Source organism: Aplosporella prunicola, assembly GCF_010093885.1.
Source record: "Aplosporella prunicola CBS 121167 unplaced genomic scaffold K452scaffold_12, whole genome shotgun sequence".
NCBI classification, from domain to species: Eukaryota; Fungi; Ascomycota; class Dothideomycetes; order Botryosphaeriales; family Aplosporellaceae; genus Aplosporella; species Aplosporella prunicola.
The window spans coordinates 287,583-310,216 of NW_022983540.1; the positions used below are offsets into that span (position 1 = coordinate 287,583).

Below are 22,634 nucleotides of genomic sequence, written 5' to 3' on the forward strand. Positions count from 1 at the left end.
TGCGACCCCGCAGGACTATTCGTATCTGACGCCTCGATCGATTGACATGGTTGCAGCTGTCATTCTTTTTCTTCAACTCCCAAGGTTCGCTAGCTGCTAGTATTGTTTTCCTAATCTCGACGACGTCTTGTAGCGCGCGGTCCAGGCGTTCCGCCATCCTTCATCAAATAATTCCCCACGCCCCCAAAGCCTGCATCCTACCTACTCGTACCTATCCCATCCATACATACTTTCCCTCTGTCTGCCAGGGGGCTTTTAGGCCTGCAGAATGCAGCGCTCCACTGCCTGGTCCTGCCTGCCAGTCGTCTCTTATGCCCAACCAGCGCCTGCCTCGGCTCACGTCAAAAGGTGGGATGGAAATAGCCTGACCTCGACCGAGTGGGACGGCCTACGCAAGGTAAGTTTTTTTTTTTTTTTTTCTTTCTTTCTTTTTCCTTACTCTTTTCTTTTATCTGACTGCCTGCACCAGGATGCCGAGCTATGGACCCCAGACGGCAACTGCTTCGTGCATCTGTACGAGCGCGGCCACTCCCGTCGCGGGCCGTCTTTCTGCATCCCCATCAGCGCTCTTCGTGACGCCCATGCCGGCACCCTCTTCAGCCTCTGCTTCGCTCGCTCCGTCTCCCGCGCCGAGCTCCCCATAGCCCAGCTCAGCTCCCTCGTCGACCCCCCAGACGTCCTGTACGAGCTGTACATGCCCGCCCCCGACGGCTGTCTGAGAGAAGAGGCCCTGCAGTTCCACATAACGACCCGGAACTTCTTCGCGTTTGTGCTCAAAAAGCCGCTGGTGGGTGCGCATCTGGGCACCAGCTTGATCCATCTACAAGAACGCCTCCATTTATTTTGCTCACGGGGCCCGACGGATAACCACAACGCCTTTCTTAGGTATGCAGAAGAGCTGGGCTACTTGGATTTCACGCATCGCCCTAGCAATGCCTTGGCTATACTCTTCTATGCAGAGCACTATCAGCTGGAAGAGCTGTGGCTGGACGCCTATGCTCATTGCGTAGGCATGAACGAGACACTGTATATGAGCCCTGAATATGATGTGAGTAACGTTCGGTACGAGGAGGAGCATCAACTGACACCGCTCAGCCGATCCCCAGGGTCACCAAGGCTCTCATAACACGTGCGTGGTTGGAGATGGATCTGCATCTCGGCAGGGTCACCAGGGCTTTGGGAAACCTCCTCGAAGACGAGCTGTCTCCCTCATACCTCGGCCTGCCTCACGGCGCCCGCACCCACCTCGACCGCTTCCGTGCATTCCTCCGCTCCTACTATGTCGAAAAATACGGCTTCTGGCCGCCCCCAAAAAGCGTCAACTTCCCAAAAGCCCTCTACCGATCCATGTACGCCGACTTTCGCAGCCTGTACGACCTGCTCGTCGACCTGGACTCCTCGGACTCAATCCAGTACCAGAAGCCGGCCGACGGCGGTATATGCGTGCTGCAGAACGTGCAAGCCTTCGACAGGCGCCACAAGTACGCGCCGCTGCCGCACCCGTTGCCGCTTGTTCCTTCGTCTCCGCAATCGCACGGCCACCATCATAGCCACCGTAACCTGACGTCCTTAGCGTTTAGCTACAAGAGATCCGACAAGCAGTCGGTGGTACAGAGCTCACTGAGCGCTGCAATGAACCCACGGGACTCGTCGGTAGCGCCTTCGCCGCTAGTCAAGGCGTACAAGCGCTTCGAGCGGGACTGCCTCACCGTGAAAGAAAAGGTCTCGGTCTCGGATGCCCGCAAGGTCCGCTGGATCCTCATCTACGCCGTGCTCCAGATGCTCATCTCGGTGACACGGGCGCCCCCCGAAGTCCACGATACGGAAGACGCCGACTACCCGCTCTGCTGTCTCACTGCCGGCACGCCGCCTTGGGCTGCTAGAAACAAGAGCATGGACTATTCCTACAGCAAGGCCGGGGACTTTGGCACCATTTCAGACAACGGAATAGACAGTCCTGCATCCACGCTCAACAAGCCGCTCCCGGAGACACCAGGCAGCATCTTCGATATCCGCCCCGACTGCGAGGTCAACGACTACATCACGCACACCAACCCCAGCTGCCAAAACACGTCGCTGACGTCGTCACTGAACCGGCGCTTTTCGCTTCACGCGGCGGCCCTGCAGCTGAGCGAAGTGCCGCCTCCACTGCGCATCTCGCGCAGCCAGACGACAAACACGCAATCGGACAAACGCCGCGGCACGGCCTCGCCTGCCCAGCTCGAGCGCAGCACGTCGTGGCGCTCGGCGCTGCCGAAGTCGCTCTCGCCCTTTTCGAGCCGCCGGAACAGCCTGGTCGGCCGCGCGGGCCAGCGCCGCCTCTCGTTCTGCGAGATCCAAGTCCCCGGGTACGGAAACGGGCTCAATGAGGCGACGCTTGCGGGCACTGCTGCTGCTGCACCACCAGAGATACCGGAACGCGCGGCCTCGTCGGCTTCGTCGTCGTCTTCGGCGGTGAGGGCTGCGGGAACGCACGGCGTCAACGCATCATCCGAGAGTTCTGTTGCTGCTGCCGCTGCTGGTGCTGCAGTGCGACGCGCGCTTCCGGGCAAGCTCGTGCTGAACACGAACACGACGTGCCTGCCCATCTCGGAAGAGGAAAAGGAGCGTCGCACGCCGACGCTCGATTCGTTCCAGCTCGACCAGGGCTTCCCGCTCGCGCTCCCGAAGCTGATGAGCACGATGACGGCGGCGCGAGCGACGGCGCGCGCGGCCACGCCCTCGGCCAGCCTGTCCCTGGCCTCGGAACAGCAGCACCTCCTCCTTCAGCACCGCTTCGCTGCTGCTGCTGCTGCTTCTTCTGCGTCGCCAGCCCCGTTCCGCGCTTCGCCGTCCGCGGCCCTCGCCGCGAGCACCGCCCGTCATAGCACCGACTCGGCGTCGACGACGTTCTGGACCCCGGCGCTGTCGCCTGCCTCGGCGCTGCCGTCGCCGGCCTCGTCGTCGGCCACCAGCATGTCGTCTTCTGAGGCGGAGGCGGAGGCAGAAGCAGACGAAGACGCGAACGCGGCTGGAGACGCGGGACCCTGCCTAGTGGCTGCAGAGGAGGAAGAAGAAGAGGTGGAGACGCCGCCGGCGCGGCGGCCGCCGATGGTGTCTGCGTCGTCGTCGGTCGCGAGCGCGGCCAGCGCGGCCAAGCTCGCGCGCATGGGCTACGCGCTGCCGTTCCGGGCGTATGCGGCGCCGGAGCCGGTGCTGCTCAGCACGGCGCGCGGGGGCAGGGACGTGCAGCAGTCGTTGGCGGCGCAGGTAGTGGGTGCGGCTGCGGCGGTGGGGGTGGGGGTTGGGGTGGGGGAGGATGATGATGATGATGAGTTTGAAGATGCGGATGAGGTTGGGGATGGGGATGGGGATGGGGAAGAGGAAGACGGCTCCGAGCTGCTGTGGTACGAGGCCGCGAGGGAAGTGGGCGAGGCGCATGAGCTCGACGCCGCGGACACGGCGGTGGCGGCGGCGTCGTCGTTGTCGCTGTCTGTGTCTGTCTCTGCGTCTGGGGGCGACTCTCGGTTCGCGTCGTCGCATTCTTTCATCATTACCGATGACAACGACGATGACGACAATGACGACGACGACAGCGCCGAAGCCAACGACGTCGACGTCGGTGTCGATGCTTTTGCGGCTGCGGCGCCGCGCCCTCCTACGTCCACTTCGACGTCGACTGAGGCGCAGGCGCAGACGCACGAACTCCCTGCCTCCACCACCTCACCCCCTCCCACCAACACCAGCATCACCAGCCTTCCACGCCCCCCAACCCCCCCACCACGACGGCATAGGCCCCTAGGCCCTCCAGGCGCAAAAGCAAGACACTTGCTCGGTCTCGACGATTCAGAGAAAGAGGTCGATGGCCGCCAGGTCGTCAGTATTTATCAGGCGCTGTTTATGGGACCGTGCGCTGTTTAGTTTGGGGCTGGGTGGGTGGGCGGCGGTTGGGAGTTGGGGGGGGGAGTGGTGTGGAAGGGTAGGAAGGGGGTTAAGTGAGGGGAAGGGGAGAGGTTGGTTGGAGCGCTATATACCCTGTTTTTCTGTTTTTGGACTTGTGGATTTGGTTGTTATGTTGTAGTTAATGTTTGATGTGGTATGTGCTGTTGTTGTGTTGTTTATTGATGTAGACATGTTTGCTCGTAAGCTCTGGTCGTTCCTGTTGTCAAGCTGTCCGGGTTAGCGGGTGTAGATACGGGTATGGTGGTTATCACAAGCTACCTCCTACATAGACGCTATCCCCGCGCCTGCTTGTACGACGACCTCTCAATCTCTGTCTGCAGGCTGCAGTCTAGTCTAGTCTAGGCGCCGGTTAGGGTGGTGGTGGTCGTACAGCTTGTGTATGTACCTATCTACCCATCAGTCAGTCGGTCAGTCAGTCAGTCAGTCTGTCTATCTAGACCACAGCACAACACAGCACCGCACCGTCACCCCTCCGCTCCCCGGTAGGTAGGCAGCTGCACGCTCCCGCGCCGATCGCCGCCTCACAGACAGACAGCCTGCCTTCCTGCCAGATGTCAGTTGTCACTGACGGTACGTACCTACCTACGTACCCTAAGTATACACCGATAAATGAATGATGAATGATGAGGGCGTATGTGTATGTGTATGTGCTCGTCATCGCTGAGCCGTCTTGCGTCGTCTTGCGCTGTACCACGCGCACGCGCAAGCACGCAAGCATACGCCCTCTTGTCTCTAATTGTCTCGACGACATTATGGCCTGCCCGAGAGGCGGGCACGTAAGTAGGGAGGTAGGGGTACCTGCACAGACGAACACATGCGCGCCGGAAGCGCATGTGATGCTATGCCCACCCCACCCGTCTGTTGGCTGTTAACGTAGGTACTTACTTACCTACCTACCTAGGTAGACAGACGAACACACGACCCCAACCAAGCCCGCGCGCGCGCGCGTGCGTGCGTACACCCATCCACTCACCCGCCCGGCCGCTTTGCCTGCTTTCCTTTTTCCATCGCTCTCGTGCCCCACTCACATGAACACGCACAACCATACATACACACGCATACGTACGACAACTGCCTGCTTCATCGCCACTGCACACCGCACACCGCAGCAGTTTGCGCGGTGCGCATTCCGAAAAACCCAAGACCACTCACTAGTGAGACGAGAGGAGAGAAGGGTAGGTGTATATGTACGTGCATACATCCAGTTATACCGTACGCTTTTGAATGGACATGGAGGAAGAAGACGAAGAAGACGAACAGCAAGGGAAGGAAAGAGAAAGAAAGAAACCAGATCAACCGAACAAGAGACAGCACCACAGAACCACAATGGAAGTAAACAACCTATAAGTGAACGCGAGCATCCACTCCTTTTGTCTTGTCTTGTCTTTCGTCTTGTCTTCTGTCTTTCGATCTGCTTGTCGTGTATACCTATCTGCCACGCTACCGAGGTAAGATAGGTACCCAAGCCTCCGCGCTCTTCTTTTCCTTTTCCTTTCCGCTCGCTCAGCCGGTACAGCCTTCCTGAACTGACCTCATGTACGCGTTACCTATGTAGCCAGCCAGCTGTGTCGACAAAAAACCCCACTACCCACCCACCCATCCATCTACGCGTCGTCCATGCAAAGTCGCGTCGCGTTATACATCCGGCCAAGCAAGCAAGCAAGCAAGCAAGCAAGCAAGAAAGTCATATCAAGCACGCGCGGCACCTAATCGGTGGAGACGTCGTCATCGTCATCATAAACCCGTGCCCGTCCTCGACCCAACCTTACGCCCTCCCCTAAACGCCGTCACTAGCAGCAATGCCACAGCCTACTCCACTGCCAACACCCAGCGCAGCAACGTTCACGCCCACGCTCACTCTCACGCTCACTCCCCCATCCAGCGTGCTCCTCTCCCGCCACCGGCCCGCCACAACGCCCTCCACAGTCCCTCCCCAGACACGGAGCGCGTCCCCGTGTGTCCTTCTCCTTGTCCTGCATAAGATCTACCTCACAGAGATGTCTTGTCCGTAGCATTGACTTTTATAATTTCCACAGCAGGAGACGATGCGTTACTTACGCTGAAGGAGCAAAGGGCTCAATCGTCTGCGCTGCCGACATCGGCTGCTGGGAGCCCAGGGGTTGGCCGCCGGACGAGTGGTGGCCGTGGCTCTGGTTCTGGCTTTGGCTGTGCCCGTGGCCGCTGCCGCCGCCACCACCACCACCGCTGCGTGGTGCCTTGATGTAGAGGCCTTCGTTCACCATGGACATGCGCACGAGGCGTGCGCGCAGCGTGTGCTCGTATTCTTGCGCCATGGTGAGGGCTTGTGTGTGCACGGCGTGGCGCGGGTTGGTGGGTGGTGAGATGAGGAGCTGCGGTGGGAAGTTAGCCATCGCAAGATGTGATTGCAGTGGATGCTGAGAGCAATAAAGTGCGAGTGACAGAACAAGTTAGTAACGTACCATTTCCACGAGGTCGATACGCGCATCGAGGATGCCGCGTTGGATCATCTCAATCAACTCGTCCTCGATAGCGACGCCGGGAAGCGGCGGGAACGCCTTGGCCATTTCGCCGAGGGTGACGCAGCTGAACGGGATAAAGTACTGCACAATGCTCTTGCTGCGAACGCGACCATACAGCTCCTTGACGTGCGCGCTAAGGTAGAGATCAAGTAGGTAGTCGGTACGGTACGCCTCTAGGACCTCCAAGCACTGCGTGTACTTGCTGCTGCAGAACATCGAAATGGCACGGCGGATGTGAGGCTCAAGCTCAAGAAATTGGCGGAACTCGTTGTTGTCCAGGACCAAGCGCTGCAGCTCGGAGCGGTCCATCGAAGCGAGGGCGCATAGGCCGCCATAAACGGCAATGTCATTGCCAGTGAGCACCTGTTTCTGCCAGACAATGCCAGCCTGCCCATCGTTGGTCACAAAAGACGGGTTGACGCCAAGGAGATAGGAAGCGGCTTCGCGATAGTTGCCGCTGACCATGTGACTGAGGCCCAGGACGGCAGAGCCGATGGGATCGAGTTTGGCCTTTTCCTCGGGCTTGAGGGACATGGGCTGGATCTTGGAGACATTGGTCTGGACGGTGGTCCAGCTGCGCTGCTGGATGCCAGAGTAGATGAGCTTGAGCGACATGTCGGCAATGTGCTGGGTGTTGGTGCAGAAGTCGCGCTCGCGGCCGTAGCACTTGATGGCGTTGCCGTGGTCACCGATGCTGGTGAAGAAGCGGCCCAAGTCATCGTGTCCCATGCGAATGCTTTCCTTGATCAGGTTGTTCTTGTAGCCCTTGAGCTGGTGTTCCAGGTTCTCGCTCTCGGCCTTCACTTCCTTGGTCTTGCGCTCGCACCATTCGATGTCGGGGATGCCCAGAGGGTCGTCGGGGGAGATTGCATGCAGGCGCTCGGTGACGTGAGTATAGAGGCTCACATCCTTGCCTTGCTTGGCTTCGGCGACGGCGGCGTGGAGGGCGTCGATGGCGAGGTAGGTGGAGGTCGAACCGATCATGTAGAGGCGCTCCAGACGTGTCCGTCCTGCATATCCAGCCGGGTTAGTTTAGAGAGGCCTTGGCGAGCGAGAGTGGGGTGGCATACCTAGGTAGTTGGCGATGTAGCTCTCGAGATCGAACTTGGGTTGGTCTGCGGAGGAGAGAGGCAAGCTCCGTCAGTGACGGCGGGCGGCATTGCGGACGGGGCTTTGTACCTCTGACGACGAGCTTGCCGGACCTGGCAGCTTCGAGGAAGAAGGGCGACTCATCGGCGTTGAAAGCCATGATGATGCAGTACCTAATTGTGGTAGCTAGGTAGGTGTACTGTAGTAGGTAATCGGTAGAGTAGGCGGCAGAGAGCTCCCTGTGGCTCGCGCGTTCGCTCAGCCCTACCGTCAAGCCACAGCCGATGCCGTCCGATCCAACTCCGTCCGTTCACCAAAACTTCTCCATCTTGCCTCGGCCGTCTCTTGACATGGGTGTGCGGGCCTGATGGCGATCTCTATACGGCCGTACTTTGGTCTCCTCCGAGGCTCTGGCTGGTCCTAGGGGAATATATCTCGACATGGCGCCCTCTCCTTTGCGCGAGCAATTCCTCGTTATACCCGCACCATGGCTTTCCCTCACACCGATCTGCTCGAAATGGATCACAGCCTTGCTCCGCTGGAGAAGGCCGACTCGTTCCTCAAGGTCGCCCGCGAACACCCAGACTACACGGTGCGTAGAACCCCTTCCTCGGCCCATCAGCCCACTCTGGCGCGACAACCGCTGACCCGCGACTGCAGCAATGGGACAAGGCAGCGCTCAAGAACCTGCGCGTCATATCCGCGACGGTGCGCGACCCCAAGAGCACCGACAAGACGGCGCCCATTGGCGCCGCCGTCTTCGAGCTGCTCGTCACCCCCGAGCTCTGCAACACGCGCGGCACCATCCACGGCGGCTGCGTCGCGACCCTCTTCGACATGTGCACTTCGATGGCGCTGAACGCCGCCACCCGCCCGGGCTTCTGGGACAAGGGCCACGTCAGCCGCAACCTCAACTGCTCCTACCTCAAGCCCATCTTCGCCGGCCAGCGCATGCGCATCGAGTGCGAGGCCACCGCTCTGGGCAAGCGCAACGGCATGACCCGCGGCGTCTTCAGGAGGTGGGTCGACGGCGCCGAGGATGGCATCGGCGGCGAGGTGTGCTATACCTGCGAGCACGACAAGGTCAACGTGGGCATTGATGCCCCGAGGCTGTAAGAATGACCGGTTATGATGGGCTTTGTACAACATTTGCTTCTATTTTGTTATTACATTAGCGGGAAAGGATAGAGCGTGCCGGAGTCTGGCGCCTTTTGGATTATATTTCACCATCGGCAATCGAATACCAACCACAATAACAACCATTCTTCCGCGTCCCACGATGAGAATGACCACGATAAATTGTTCATACAGCAATTGCCTAGGACCGAAAGCCTAAGGCATTCCAAACTTGCCAGTACAGCCAGCATCTATCGTCCTCTACATCACAAGTTACAACAATTCCCAACGCTATCCCACTGATCGCACCTCGCACTGGCCAAAATCGCAACGATCCGGTATCGGCAGCGAGGATCGACCAGATCCCAGCGCACACCCCTGACCTCCTATCAGCAGTTCCCAGCGTGCTCGAAAGACAAGATAACAAGATAACAAGATAACAACAAACGCAAAAAGTATGGAGAAATGTTTTATACATGCAGGCCTACAGAAAGATGAGATTCAGCAAGATTGGACACAGCACCATTAAAACAGCCTTTGGTCGTATATAATCGCAGGGAACCTTGAACCAGGGTGCAGTATCCAAGCAGGCTCGAAACCACCCCAGTCAGGCCTCGCCGACCATATCGAAATCTTTTGCGAATGCGTCGCCGCGCGCTCACAGTCGCTGAATGGGCGCCCCGCTGTTCTCGAGGAGACGCATGTTTCGGCATGGTAGAGGCTTTGTCCATGCCAAATACGCCGAGTAACTCTAGCAGTAGATAACGATGCTCATGATAGTCACAGGGTGTTGGTGCATGGTATCGCTGAGGGTTGATGATGAGTGTTAGTGTTAGTGGTTGGTGATTGTAGGTTGATAAAGATGCGGTCTATGTGACTTGTTTGGGTGTGTGTTGGGGGTTTTCCGGGAAGTGCGTGGGCAGCCATCACCTTCACTGGTATCCGAATCGTTGTCTTGTCGGATGCTGGGGTGAGGTCTTGACGAGCTCATCTTGCTACGGGACGAACCTTATGTTTAAGTAGTCACTGTCATCGCTTATCTTCATGTCTTCTCCCAGCTGCCTGAAACATCTTCTATGATATCAAGTGAGCCACCCTCAGTTACAGGTCTTGCTTCCACCTAAGCATTCCCTGGCTACGAAGTATACTCTGAGAAGTGATGCAAAAAGAGAACAGTGACTGACTATGCCTTCGTAGTTTTTGCAGTTAAATAAACATAATAGAAAACAATCACTATCTTAGCAAATGTCACTGCTCCAAATATAACAACATCCAAATGAGGTATGGTGCATCGGAAAGGGCCGGAAGAATGATATTACTTTGCTACTTGACTGACTACCCTAAGAGAAAACCACTATGTTTCTAATACATTCCATACTATCATGATGGATAGGAAGTGAATAAACGACCAAGAGAACGAATCCAAAAATACCAATCTCGCAAACCCCATGCCCTTGGTCTCTTGAACCATCGATTGCTTTTCAAATAAATCCCAAAAATAAAACACAAATGTCACTCTTTAACGCCTTACCACTGTCGGCGTTGGTGTCGGCCAAATCGTCAACACTTCAGTGTACCCGCAGTAGTTTCCGGTAGGCACAGGAGCACTTGTTGTCCAATGCGTGGTACTGCTCGAGACGGTGCCTGTGAGAAATACGGTCGAGGTGACGGTAGAGATCAAGGTAGTGCCACCAGTAGTCACGGTCACGGTGGTAGTGATGGTCGTGGCCGAAGTGATAGTGACAGTCGCTCGTGGAGAGGTGCTCGATGTCACGGAGATACTAGAGGACGTAGGGCTGCTAGTAGCTCCGGAAGTTGGAACAGAAGATGGCCCAGCAGGTTGTGGTACCGCTACTACAATAGGGCCACCAGTGATACCAACGAGGCGACGAGCACCCCAGATAGTGGGGTCTGTCACTATGGGTCCAACTTCGTACTTTGTGTCGCATGCTCCAGTAGTTCCGTTCCTCCATGAGACATCAACACAAGGCCTTCCAGTTTCGGCATTGCAACGGGCAATGCAATCCTCTAGGGTTGGCGTGGACGAGTAGGTGTTAATAATGCCACCAAAATGGTCAATTCCGCATTCAATGGTATAGGCTCCGCCTGACGAGTTGTAAAACCTCCTGTCGGAAGCAGGGCAAGATATGGCCGTCGGAGCGGGAATGGGAGTGGAAGGGTCAGCGTAGTTCAACAGGATCGCAGCATCCGCTGCCTTGTTTGCATACGGATTACCGGTCTTAGTTTGGCGCTTGATACCGATAAGATCCCGCTTGGAAGAAGTGCTGCAGCCAACGTCATTTGCCGCAATGACGCCATATGCGCAATACCAGTAACCATCTTTGCTGGTCGAATCTCCTTCGTAATGGACGAGGAAGTAGGAACTACAACCAACGGTAGTGCCGCAAGTCTGTGCACATTGTGACAGCCCGGAAGCTGCAGTACCTGGGCCATAAATGTCGTATTGTTGAACGGCGCTAACAGATTTTGGTGGGAAACAAGGCTGGACCTCGCTAGGCACAAAGGTGGCGCTAGGGATTGCAGAAGGAGTCACAATAGAGGAGGTTGCTGAACCAGTCGTGGAGGATGGCACGGCAATGCACACGTTTTGCCCAAGCATTAGTTTGTCGCAATCGAGACCCGGATTGTTGGTCTGTAGTTGACCAACAGTGAGACCGTATTTCTGGCTGATACTGTAGCAGACATCGCCCGACACGACCGTGTGATACTTGGAGCAGCTAGAAGACGCTGACGGAGTAGAAATTGTCGTTGAAGATTGAAGCACAACGGTGGCTGATCCTGAACCAGCACTGAGTGATTTAGAGGCAGAGTTGGCTGACCCTGAACCAACAGTGGAGGATTGAGACGTAGCATTGGACGATTCTGAACTAACAGTGGAGGATTGAGACACGGAGGTGGCCGACACTGGACCAACATTGGAGGATTGAGACGTAGCATTGGACGATCCTGAACCAGTAGTGGATGACAGCGAAGCAACGCAAACTTTTTGGCCGAGAATCGGGCTATCGCACACGATACCCGGGTTCAAAAGCTGCAGTTGAGCAAGAGAGAGGTTATAATTCACAGTGATGCTGTAGCACGTAGTGCCCGAGACAACAGTGTGCCATTTCGAACAGTTCGATGGGGTGGCGGATGGCGCAACAGTGGCCGACCCTGAACCAGTAGTGGATGATTGAGATGCAATTGTGGTCAGTCCCGAACTGGCAGTTGATGAAGCCGCAGCGACGCAAATTTGTTGCCCGATGTTCAGGCTGTCGCACACGATGCCCGGGTTCAAAAGCTGCAGCTGAGCAAGAGAGAGGTTGTAGTCCACAGTGATGCTGTAGCAGGTAGTCCCCGAAACAACTGTGTGCCACTTCGAACAGTTTGATGGGGTGGGAGACGGCATGGTAGAGCCTGTCGTTGAAGAAACAGAGCCAGAAGATGCACTAGCGCTTGGTCCAGAGACGGAGCCGGATGCGGTGCTTCCTAATGCAGAAGCAGAGCCCGGGGATGCAGTACTGCTTGATCCAGAAACAGAGCCGGACGCGGCGCTGTTTGACGCAGAAGCTGACAATACTGTGATTGAGCCTGTGGCTGAGCTTGTCGTTCCGGAGACTATAGCTGATCCGGACACTGATCCGGATGCTGTTGAAGCCCCTGAGCCAGACGCTGAACCGACAGTTGCGCTGCCCGACGATCCAGATGTCGCAGTCGTAATACCAGAAGTAGTGGGGCTTACCGTGGCCGGTACGCTACCTGCAGCTATGCAAAGTACATTTCCAATCTCTACGTTGTAGCAGACCTCATCGATATATGGGTTCAACTTCCGTAACTGTTCGAAGGTGATAGCGTATTTCTCAGCAATGGCGCCGCAAGTGTCGCCTTTGACAACTTCATACGTCTTTGTGCAATCAGAGGGTGCTTTAGGATCCGTGGGAGACTTGGTCACAGGATTGCTAGTCGCCGGTACACTATCTGCAGCTACGCATAGGACGTTTCCAATCTCTATGTTGTAGCAGACCTCATCGATATATGGGTTCAACTTCCGTAACTGTTCGAAGGTGATATCGTATTTTCCAGCAATAGCGCCGCATGTGTCGCCTTTGGCAACTTCATACGTCTTTGTACAATCAGAGGGTGCTTTAGGATCCGTGGGAGGCTTAGTGACGGGATTGCTAGTCCCCGGATTGCTCGTGCCCGAGTTGGTGCTAGGACTGCTCGTCCCTGGGTTGGTACCCGGGTTGCTTGTGCCCGGGTTGCTTGTGCCTGAGTTGTTCGTATCTGGGGTTGTGCCTGGGTTGGTGCCCGAGTTGTTGCTCGTTCCCGGGCTGCTAGTACCCGAGTTGTTGCTCGTTCCTGGGCTACTGGTGCCTGGGTTGCTTGTACCTGCGTTGTTCGTACCCGGGGTGGTGCCCGAGTTGGTATTCGGAGTAGTGCCTGAGTTAGGAGTAGTACCTGAATTGGTATTCGGAGTGGTGCCCGAATTGGTATTCGGAGTGGTGCCCGAATTGGTATTCGGAGTGGTGCCCGAGTTGGTATTCGGAGTGGTGCCCGAGTTGGTATTCGGAGTGGTGCCAGAGTTGGGAGTAGTGCCTAAGTTGGGAGTAGTGCCTGAGTTGGGGGTAGTGCCCGAATTAGGGGTGGTGCCTGAGTTGGTACCCGAGTTGTTTGTACCTGGAGCGGTACCTGAGTTTGTGCCTGAATTGTTCGTATCCGGAGTGGTGCCTGAGTTGGTACCCGAGTTGTTTGTACCTGGAGCGGTGCCTGAGTTCGTGCCTGAGTTGGTGCCCGAGTTGGTATCCTGGTTGTTTGTACCCAGAGTAGTGCCCTGGTTATTCGGAGTAGTATTCTGGGTGCCCTGGTTATTCGGAGTAGTATTCTGGGTGCCCTGGTTATTTGGAGTGGTGCCCTGGGTGCCTTGGTTGTTCGGAGTAGTATTCTGGGTGCCCTGGGTGTCCTGGTTGTTTGGAGTAGTGTTCTGGGTGCCCTGGTTTGGAGTGGTGTTCTGGGTGCCCTGGTTCGGGGTGGTGTTCTGGGTGTCCTGGTTCGGAGTAGTATTTTGGGTGCCCTGGTTGCTCGGAGTGGTGTTCTGGGTGCCCTGGTTTGGAATGGTGTTCTGGGTGCCCTGGTTTGGAGTGGTGTTTTGGGTGCCCTGGTTCGGGGTAGTATTCTGGGTGCCCTGGTTGTTTGTAGTAGCGTCCTGGTTGTTTGGAGTAGTGTTCTGGTTCGGAGTAGTGTTCTGGTTAGGAGTAGTGTTCTGATTCGGAGTAGTGTTCTGGTTCGGAGTAGTGTTCTGGGTGCCCTGGTTGTTCGAAGTGGCGCCTGAACTGGTATCGCCTAGGTTAGGGTCGCTGGGGACAGTACATACCCATTGACCCAATGCCAGGTTCGTGCAGTCTTTGTTGACTCCCGGGTTCATGCGTAGGAATTGTTCTATATTGGCAGAGTAAATGGAGCAGTCACCCGACTGCCACATATTAGCCTGGACACTCGTATCGCAGGTATACGCCTTCATAGCGGTGGATGGCGGGTCGACACAGATAGTTTGGCCAACTTGTAAGTTTGTGCATCCACTGTTGATGCCCTTGTTTTCGGCTATTACTTCTTCGGGTGTAAGGTTACTATTTTTTTGACCGATGAGGTAACAGTTGTCACCAGCGGCGACCATATAGGTTGTGGAGCAATACGGAAAGTCCGAAGTGACAGTCTTCGCCAGAATACTGTTTTTGCTGAGAAGAGTATTGGGCTTCAAAAGAGTGACGAGGCTGTTGACAAGAGGATCTACCAGCGGAGCTGGCATGGATAAAACAAAGGTGCTGAAGAGCAGTTGCAAGAGAACAATGCTCCAGCATGCCCTAGAGCACAGTCGCCCAGGGCTGCCCATGGTGGACAGCTTTCTGGTATAACCGGGTGCAACAGACAATTTGGTCCCTCACACTAAGTGAACGGATAGGTTAGGGGATAATGAAAATAAAAATGACAAGGCGTGCCAGTTGAGAACCAAAAAGAATGGAACAAGTGGGCCGATAATGATCGAAAAGCCTAGCGAAGCCGAAGTGTCGTTTGCTGAAGACGAGAACATCTTCGCCGGGTGATCGAGCCTTTTGTCTTGCACCTAGTCGGCCCGTGGCCTGAGGAGTGAGGATGTATTGTTGACGCGAGGGAATGAAGGTTCTCTTGGTGTTGGTCTTGGGTCGGACCAAAGGTTCAAGCCAAATGCTTGGCTCTCCGGAATCTCTCCTTGGGATTACTGTATCAAAGGTCTCGCCAAGATTTTTCGAACATTGGAATTATGGTGCTTTCCACAATGCGATGGTGAGAAGCTTCTGTGTCCAAAACTGTTGTCAGGCTCGCCACGCGATCGAGAGATATTGGCGACTTTTGGAAATCATCAACCAAAGTTTGTAAGATTAGTTTATGAAAGAAACCATGTCCCCGTAATTTCGTCTCAGATGCTTGCGGTACAGCCCTTGGGAGTCAGCGAACCAAGCGCAAGCGCATAATGTTTACCGGTAGCCATCTTGGCTTGATCTGAAAAACGCTCGGCAACCCCTCAACACCCGTTGGCAATAAGGAGGCACGCGTATCTTGCTGCATTCTTGAGCTCTTCTCAATCTCGAGCGGACAACTCGGCTGCTCCACTGTAACATCAGGTTGAGCGAAGAGCGCAAGGTCGTGCACTCCGTGTGGAGCCAGCTTCCGCTCTATAGAACATTTTCGCTTGAATGGTTCGCATGGGCAGTATTGTGTCCGAGAATGTTCCCTTGGATTTTGATAACTGGTCAAAACATTCATATACCAAATCGCCACTTACGTTTGAAGCCGCCAATCCCATCAGGGTCTGATCGAGATCCGCACGGCAGAATGTGGCAAACTGGCTCGTGCCGTACTTGTTTCAAGTCTTCTCCGCTGGAGTACCTCAGTAGTCCAAGCCACTCCTTCGACATGCCCCGTCGAACCCGCTATTGTCTCACCGGGTTGTCAGTGAGTATTCACAGGCTGCCACAAGCCGCATTCACATTTAGTTCGTCTATCCATGATCTCGGTTCATAATCCATGATGTCTGCCAGCACAGGGTTTCTGCAGCCAGCTCTGACCGTCCTGCAAGTACCAGTACAGACGGAGAGGGTGCAGTGGGAGGGTTTCGACGGGAACGGTTGGTTGGAGGAGCAAGCAATGTACTTTCGGCGACATCTACAACTATGTATAAACGCGTTAGCCAGAAAGTTTAGTCCCATATAGCCACCTTTGCAAGGTGAAGACGAGTTGGGCGCCAATAAATCTGCGCAATAATGAGCTGCTTCCAGGTTGTGGCTACCCCGTGCCTGTCGCTGAGCCTGCTCGACATCTTTGATGACGGTCAACGCGTTGCCTGGGCGCGTCGGGGTAGTACGCGACTATGGGGTTGGTGGGCAATGAAAAAGGGCCATGTCGCGCCATATCGTGTTATGTGGAAAGCTTCATAATCAGCCGACAGTCAACGGTGTAGGAGTAGGACCACTCTGTTCGTGGATATTTGTCTTGGTCGACAATGAGGTGAGTGGTTGTAGTTGCGACGTTGTTGATTAGTGATGACGCTTCGGCCCTGGAGGGTACTAGCGCGCCATCCTGGCACCCCGCAGGTCGTCAGGTCGTCTACAGCTCTCCCTCGCAAGCTCGCATCATCGTGCATTAACCTGAAGCCTGCCCTCTGGAACACGCTCCCACAATCCCGAGCTGCCATAAATAACCGACAGGATGGGAGGCAAAATTGATGTGTATCTGGATTGCGGTACGTCTTACATCCGGGTAGCTCGGTAGTGTATTTCGGACCATAACATGGGAGGGTATTGATGCAGTCTCCCAGTGTCACCTTATTCATACTATGCACTCCTTCATCTTTTGAGGAACAGGGAGGTATTGGCCTCTCATGGGGTTGAGCTTGAGTAAGTATACAATTTGCTTAGACATGAATTCGACCTCTGAAGCCGAGAAATTGCGGTCTGTATTGCTGCTCTTTACACTGTGGCCCGCCCCATCTCATATCTCTCCTAGCGACATGTATTAGTCGTCCGAGTATTCTCGCTGACCCTGTTCCGCTAGATTTCACCCGGTATTTCTTGGGGGCATAAATGTAGGGAGTGGTGTGTCGTCACCCTTCGCTTTCATAAACCAATGTTCTGACGATGAAAAGGAAACAAGCCTCCATGGACTCTGCCAGCCAAGGCTAAATATGGCAAATTTGACCATGAGCGAGCCAGGGATTATTTCGGTTGTCCTGATATCCAGACACCTTCGTTTTTCCCCATTGTCTCGTTGCTCGTAAGTACCACATTAGCCCTTCACTCTCTTTCCTCAATACCTGGCTGACCTTAATCATTCTTTAGCCTCAGAGGGCCATGACCTATATAAAGTTCTCCACCTCCATACCTCAAGAAAAGTACATTGCCAGCTTCCGCGAGTTATGGATTGCACTTTGGGAGCAGCAAATGGATCTCAGCAAACCACAATGCTTAGTGGAAACACTGCGACGTCAATTCTCCGCTGAGGAGGTTGAAAAGATTATGGAAGCTACCAAAACCCAAGAAATCAAACAGAAGCTCATCGACACAACGCAGCAGGCACTCGACCGAGGAGCGTTTGGATGTCCATGGTTTTGGGTCCGAAATGAAAAGAACGAAGAGGAGCCTTTCTTTGGAAGTGATCGGTAAGTGGGCCCCTCCGTCAACCGACAAGGGCGAGCCGAGCAGGAGGACTGATGTTAAGGAGCAGTTTTCATTTCATGTGGCGATTTCTAGATCTACCTTGGAGGGACATCGAGATCGTAGCGAAGAGCAAGGGAAAGGCAAAGATCTGAGACGCGGCCGAAAACATGGATCCACTGTGGCGACCAGCATACCGGAGACTTTCCGTCAGGTTTCTGTCTCCTGACCCTTAGCGTTTGACAGAAAACGTCGAGGGGCTCTTCAGGCAGTACACGAAACCTTGTCTCGGGAGCTCGGGAAAGATCCGACACACGGAAGCTATATTGCCTGGAATCGGGAGTTCTTGGGAAATCCATGGATCTGAGTTGTGTCAGGCCGAAACTCTGTAGTATGGCAGATATTGCTCTCGGTAAAGGACTGGCAATTGGAGCCAGGGTATCGCAGACAGCAGACTACTGACTTTAACCGCGTTGGCCCTAGCCTGCATGCCACTGTGGCCGTTGAAGTTATTCGCACTACGCTGCAGCTGTAAAGTATGGTAGCCTAACGGGCCAGCCCGGCGCAGGCACCGCCAGACTTATCAGTGCAAGAGCAATGATGCAAGCCACCAGCACCCCCTTGAACATATATCGCGACGACAGCGTGGGCACTCCAGGTTCTATCATACCTCACTCTGTGGGCAAACGCGCCGTACTCTCGGGGAAGTCTTCTCGCAGCGGTTCCCGTCGGAACCTGCAGGCACCATTGCCGACCGGGATGAGTAACAGGTGTAGTCTCGCCATTCATGACGCCAATTGTTGTGACACGCTCCAGCTTTTCAAGAGCGAGCGGGGATAGAGGGGCACGCGCAGTTAGAACAGAAATTCCGAAAGAGGCCCTGCGACGAAGGCTGCACATAACCGAAGGGGCACGAAGGATGCATACCTCCATGCCACGACATCATCTCAAAGGTTGACCGAGTAGGTGGAGGCACTGTGCGACATAAGCTGTACGGAAGTGCGGCGCTGCAGCTTGTGGTGCATCGGTGCGTGCGTATGTGAGAGATGTGATGGATGCCTTTGCCCTTTGCTGCTTTGTCGGACGCCGCATGAGGACGAGATTCTCAACGGCATTTCAACGCTCGTACGACAATTACTTGGCATTGACGGAGCATCTTTGACCCGCCGATGGAGCCCCTAGGCCGCAGAACATCGGTGAGCACCGCAGCTTGATGGCGATCTGGCGAGACGATCGCAGCATCTACTCGTATCAGACCTCCTCTGAGGGCGGCACCCTTCAAGGCGTCAGGATGGAGAAGATCCCCGTCATGAGAGGGGCTGGCCACGGCAACTAGTGTATGTGTAGGGCTCAAGAGAAGTACCTCCTGCGCAAGTGCCCTCCAGTCGGCAAGGACGGGGGCAGCTGTACAAACGCCATCCCGTAACGTGGCCGCAGTTGCGGGAGCGCACATCCGCACACCCGCAATACTATTGAAGTAGCACCACTTGGTACGATGATCCCGTGCTCCCGACGTGGGGATGTAGTCTCCCGCAAGTTAGCCCCTTGCGAGCCCGGCTGCAGGCCCCACGTCGCTGCATATCTTCATGGGCCAAAGCAAATCCAGGTGCGGCTTCTATCCGCGCCAGAGATTGGGCGGCGTTGGCGGGGTTGTCATGTCGGCACAATTAGACCCTTGTCATTTCCTACGTTGCTGTTGGCTCCCAGATATCATGAGGAGCCCTTGAATTGGAACAGCAGGGCTTTTCTCTTGCTCTTGGCCTAAACCAATTGAGCATTTGTGCAGTCAACCGGAGTTCTGGTGTCCCACGATTGATCAAACAGTCCTGACATGCCTGCGTTGCTGTCAATGGTTAATGCCTCGCTCAGTCCGCACCTACTTGATGCATAGCAGGGTGGGTCTACACCATTAAAAATGACAAGCCACGTTCTTTGTTTACTTCCCGTACTCGATTGCGGCTGTACTGGCCTGGTCAAGCACAGACACGCCAAATAACCCCGTTGGTACATGGGGCGCGATTGACCCGCATCTTCAAACGGGCCCGTGGTGATCTCCGCTTTGAGATTAATCTCGACGCGGATATGTCTTAGAAAGCCAACGGCCTGCCCGCCACTACCGCAAATCTCCAGATGTCGTCGCCATTCCTACGTGCCGTTAGCTAACCGCAACCGCACACCTTGTTCCTTGGGTGGTCATTTGTCTCTACGCGTTGATTTCAGCTCCTTTTTGTACCGTTGTCCATCCGGCGGCTTTCTCTGCTTCTTCTATCGTGCCCTTCTCCTAGTTTCCTCTCTTACTTGTGGAATTTGTTTGTTCGTTCAACAGGGTGTTTCTGTTTTCAACTAAACCGCCTGTTGTTTGATTTCTAAAACAGTTCAATCGACAACCACTGACCAAACAAACCAGCTCTCGGTGAGAGCTTTCTTCGGACCTTACCGGCTGAGCCTCAGCACTCTTGACGCCCGACAGCCGAGTATTTGCACTACCCGAGCAAAGGTACGGGCCGATGTCACGGACTGTTACGAGATACACTACTGACATGCAAGCCAGCACCCAATCTTGGAACTGAAGATAACTTGTACCTACATTTGCTTGTATTGGATATTCCAAACCAAGTAAAGTGTCTCTTGTGGATTTGCCCTGAATCACGGTTATTCCAAGGCCTGTAGTGCGTTCCTCTAGTCATACCTAGCAGTGTGCGCATCCTCTCCGAAAACAGCCATTTGAGTCGGCCAAGGCATCATCTGAGAAGGTGTGCTGCTTGCCGCCATTGAAGTTACTACATCCTTGGAACTTACCGTCGGCTACAGCTTTACCGGTTTTTGAACGAGGCGGTCAAGACGGACCAGGGATTTGGTCTGTAAAGACGGACAACACCATCAGACAGGAACATGTTTCGTATGCAACAATCCTAGCTGCACCAACATCCTGCTCAACCTACAGCGATAGAGCCCACACAACCAGAACAAAGAAACAGCATCCCTCGTGAACCGGCGGTGAAGACGCAGAAGTACGTGTGTTCCAAATTTGGCGTCTGATTCGGCATTCTTGACGGGAGGTTGTAACGATGCATCAGGGAAGTGAAAGCTCCACGAACAATATGGTGTTCCAGCGACGTTTGCCCTGGGGTGGGCTACAATCGTGTTTTGCCTTTCCTCGTAAGACGTGCACTACGCAACTCCATCATCCTCAAACGACTCGCAGCCTTCGAACATCTGGGACAAGGCAAGGAACAATGACAAGTTCAGACTGGAATGTAAGTAGGCTGCGGCGATTGTGAAACAGCATCCTGACCTTTGTTAATAGGGATTATTCAGCATGGGTGTTGACGCTGTCTCCGACAACACAATCGCGTCAAACTCACTCACTGACTGCAGCAACACTACTGCCCAACAACAGGACTTATCGCTCTGGGACATTCCGCTGTCCAAGTACGAGGGATACTATGATGCTACTAGCAACTGTTATCCAGTTGGTCCGGGTGACCAAGTGACGCCACAAAACCTGCCAATCGCGCCGCAGAGTTCTGGCTCAACGATGAACACCACCGACGATGGAAGTTTCGCTTCCTGGCCTCAAACAACCTTCCAGGACATGGCGATGTCAAGTATGCAGCCTTTCGCCGACCCTACTTTGCATTACGCCGACCACAATCCATTTGGGTTCAACTCTGCTGGTCAGCATCAACATCAAACTCAGACTCACTCAGCGCTGCCGCTTTCCACACTCCCCCCTGTCCCTGCCACAAACGGTTTGCCCGTTTACGACTTAGATTGCGCAAACAATGGCAAACAAGGCAAAGACGAGACAGACATTTCACTAGTCATCCCACATGAGTTACACGACCCTTATTGGAATTTCTTCAACCCTGTCAACGACAACAACAGCGTGTCATTGCCAACATACACGGTTTCTCAGACCCATTCCAGTGAAGGATATCAGACATCTCAACTGTCAAACTCGATGCTCTGTCAGAGCAACTACAACAACTATCCCATTCCAGAGCCGCTTCCGGACTGGCCGACGATGAATACTTACAATGGTCTCACCAGCCCGAGCGCGAGTGAGAGTGCGTCGCCTATGTCAACTGCGGTGATGTTAGATGCCAAAACTAGCTTTGGAGCTCACAGCTTTGCTGGCAGCATGGACTCAAATTCAACGCCATTGCCTGCTTTGACGTACTCACAAGGCTCACCAACCGATCTTGAGGATTCACCTCGCACGAGCCAGCACGAGGACCACAACCAGCAGCAAGGTCAGCAAGGCAGTAGCAATGACCAAGCAAACATAGGTCTCAGTCTTGAACCCGAAAGACATCGAGTTCTTCGCAACAACAGAGTGGATGTTGGCAACCATAAGTCCAGCACTGGAAGGACTCGCCTGTCGCGCATCAATAGCGCACCCAGTACCTGGCGTCTAGTGCCCACGAAGACCAGTGCATACTACACTACCCACCGACGAAAGAATCCCAAAGATGCCTTGTTGGTTGAATGGAAGAACGCCGGTCTGAGCTACAAGCAGATTCGTGAGAGAGCAAGCTTTACGGAAGCGGAGAGCACCTTGCGCGGACGGTACAGAAATCTGACAAAGGCCCGAGATCAGCGGGTGAGGAAGCCACTCTGGCTGGCCGAAGACGTGAGTTCTGTCTTTTGCCTATCGTCTTCGTTGGAGATTGAACCTCATGATTACGGATGAGACTGACTTATCATTAGATCCGCTTGCTTAAGGAGGGACTGAAGTTCTACATGGCCGGTTCGATATTCCCTCGTGCGGACCCCACCCAGATCAACGTCGAAGACTTGAACATCGATGCTTCAAAGGTGCCGTGGAAGAAAATCGCAGAGTATATTGCGAGCAATGGTGGTTCATACCACTTTGGCAATGCCACTTGCAAGAAACAGTGGCTCAAGATCCAAGGGGTTTTGTGAAGCCTTTATCGTCTATGCCGGACATGGCTTTCCGGTTCCGTCCCGTGTGGCGGTCTAAACTGGGATGGTGCTAGCCATCATCCTGATGTGGTATCGGGAATTCCGTTGAATCGGCAGCCCGACAGGGTCTAGGGGATAGGTTGGTCTCTTTTTACTTTCTCCATTCAGCTTTTTCTTGGCTTTAAGTATCCGGGGTTTGTCGGTACGTACTTTGGGGGATACTCATTTAGAATAAATAGCCTTGCGGCATAGCATCTGGCGGAAGCACTGGCTTTTGGGCGAAACTTTACATAGCACCTTAGATAGCATCTGGTCGGCTCGTTTGTCTTTCGTTTTCACTCACACACACACACACACACACTCTCTCTCTCTC

The 22,634-nt window shown here is 54.6% G+C and overlaps 9 protein-coding genes across 9 annotated transcripts; 4 read left to right on the forward strand and 5 right to left on the reverse strand.

The window, feature by feature from the left end:
• Positions 1-25: 25 nt before the first annotated feature.
• On the forward strand, positions 26-4,247 carry K452DRAFT_358496 (uncharacterized protein). Its single transcript, XM_033546198.1, has 2 exons — positions 26-1,048; positions 1,096-4,247. Exons 1-2 carry the CDS (start codon positions 269-271, stop codon positions 3,898-3,900), a joined length of 3,585 nt encoding a protein of 1,194 aa, XP_033397730.1. The 5' UTR covers positions 26-268; the 3' UTR covers positions 3,901-4,247.
• A 1,749-nt stretch (positions 4,248-5,996) lies between these two features.
• K452DRAFT_227580 (uncharacterized protein) lies at positions 5,997-7,692 on the reverse strand (the record flags this gene model as incomplete). Its single annotated transcript, XM_033536908.1, has 4 exons — positions 5,997-6,293; positions 6,384-7,453; positions 7,514-7,558; positions 7,623-7,692. The coding sequence occupies 4 exons, from the start codon at positions 7,690-7,692 to the stop codon at positions 5,997-5,999; spliced, it is 1,482 nt and encodes a 493-aa protein (XP_033397731.1).
• Positions 7,693-7,874: 182 nt separating this feature from the next.
• Positions 7,875-8,805, forward strand: K452DRAFT_249793 (uncharacterized protein). The gene is made up of 2 exons (XM_033538152.1): positions 7,875-8,124; positions 8,193-8,805. The coding sequence occupies exons 1-2, from the start codon at positions 8,020-8,022 to the stop codon at positions 8,646-8,648; spliced, it is 561 nt and encodes a 186-aa protein (XP_033397732.1). The 5' UTR covers positions 7,875-8,019; the 3' UTR covers positions 8,649-8,805.
• K452DRAFT_24832 (uncharacterized protein) lies at positions 8,806-9,303 on the reverse strand. Its single transcript, XM_033538090.1, has one exon. It carries the CDS (start codon positions 9,124-9,126, stop codon positions 8,851-8,853), a length of 276 nt encoding a protein of 91 aa, XP_033397733.1. The 5' UTR covers positions 9,127-9,303; the 3' UTR covers positions 8,806-8,850.
• On the reverse strand, positions 8,819-9,565 carry K452DRAFT_287218 (uncharacterized protein). The gene has a single exon (XM_033540433.1). The coding sequence runs from the start codon at positions 9,359-9,361 to the stop codon at positions 9,119-9,121; it is 243 nt and encodes an 80-aa protein (XP_033397734.1). The 5' UTR covers positions 9,362-9,565; the 3' UTR covers positions 8,819-9,118.
• A 507-nt stretch (positions 9,566-10,072) lies between these two features.
• On the reverse strand, positions 10,073-14,535 carry K452DRAFT_318347 (carbohydrate-binding module family 50 protein; the record flags this gene model as incomplete). The annotated part of the gene is made up of 1 exon (XM_033544148.1): positions 10,073-14,535. One exon carries the CDS (start codon positions 14,533-14,535, stop codon positions 10,168-10,170), a length of 4,368 nt encoding a protein of 1,455 aa, XP_033397735.1. The 3' UTR covers positions 10,073-10,167.
• Positions 14,536-16,331: 1,796 nt separating this feature from the next.
• On the forward strand, positions 16,332-17,971 carry K452DRAFT_270732 (uncharacterized protein). The gene is made up of 6 exons (XM_033539002.1): positions 16,332-16,422; positions 16,498-16,576; positions 16,734-16,774; positions 16,825-16,952; positions 17,018-17,337; positions 17,403-17,971. The coding sequence occupies exons 1-6, from the start codon at positions 16,389-16,391 to the stop codon at positions 17,485-17,487; spliced, it is 687 nt and encodes a 228-aa protein (XP_033397736.1). The 5' UTR covers positions 16,332-16,388; the 3' UTR covers positions 17,488-17,971.
• Positions 17,972-18,351: 380 nt separating this feature from the next.
• On the reverse strand, positions 18,352-18,939 carry K452DRAFT_24848 (uncharacterized protein). Its single transcript, XM_033538096.1, has one exon. The coding sequence runs from the start codon at positions 18,783-18,785 to the stop codon at positions 18,438-18,440; it is 348 nt and encodes a 115-aa protein (XP_033397737.1). The 5' UTR covers positions 18,786-18,939; the 3' UTR covers positions 18,352-18,437.
• Positions 18,940-20,568: 1,629 nt separating this feature from the next.
• Positions 20,569-22,261, forward strand: K452DRAFT_358501 (uncharacterized protein; the record flags this gene model as incomplete). The annotated part of the gene is made up of 3 exons (XM_033546199.1): positions 20,569-20,589; positions 20,640-21,968; positions 22,046-22,261. The coding sequence occupies 3 exons, from the start codon at positions 20,569-20,571 to the stop codon at positions 22,259-22,261; spliced, it is 1,566 nt and encodes a 521-aa protein (XP_033397738.1).
• Between the last annotated feature and the right edge of the window lie 373 nt (positions 22,262-22,634).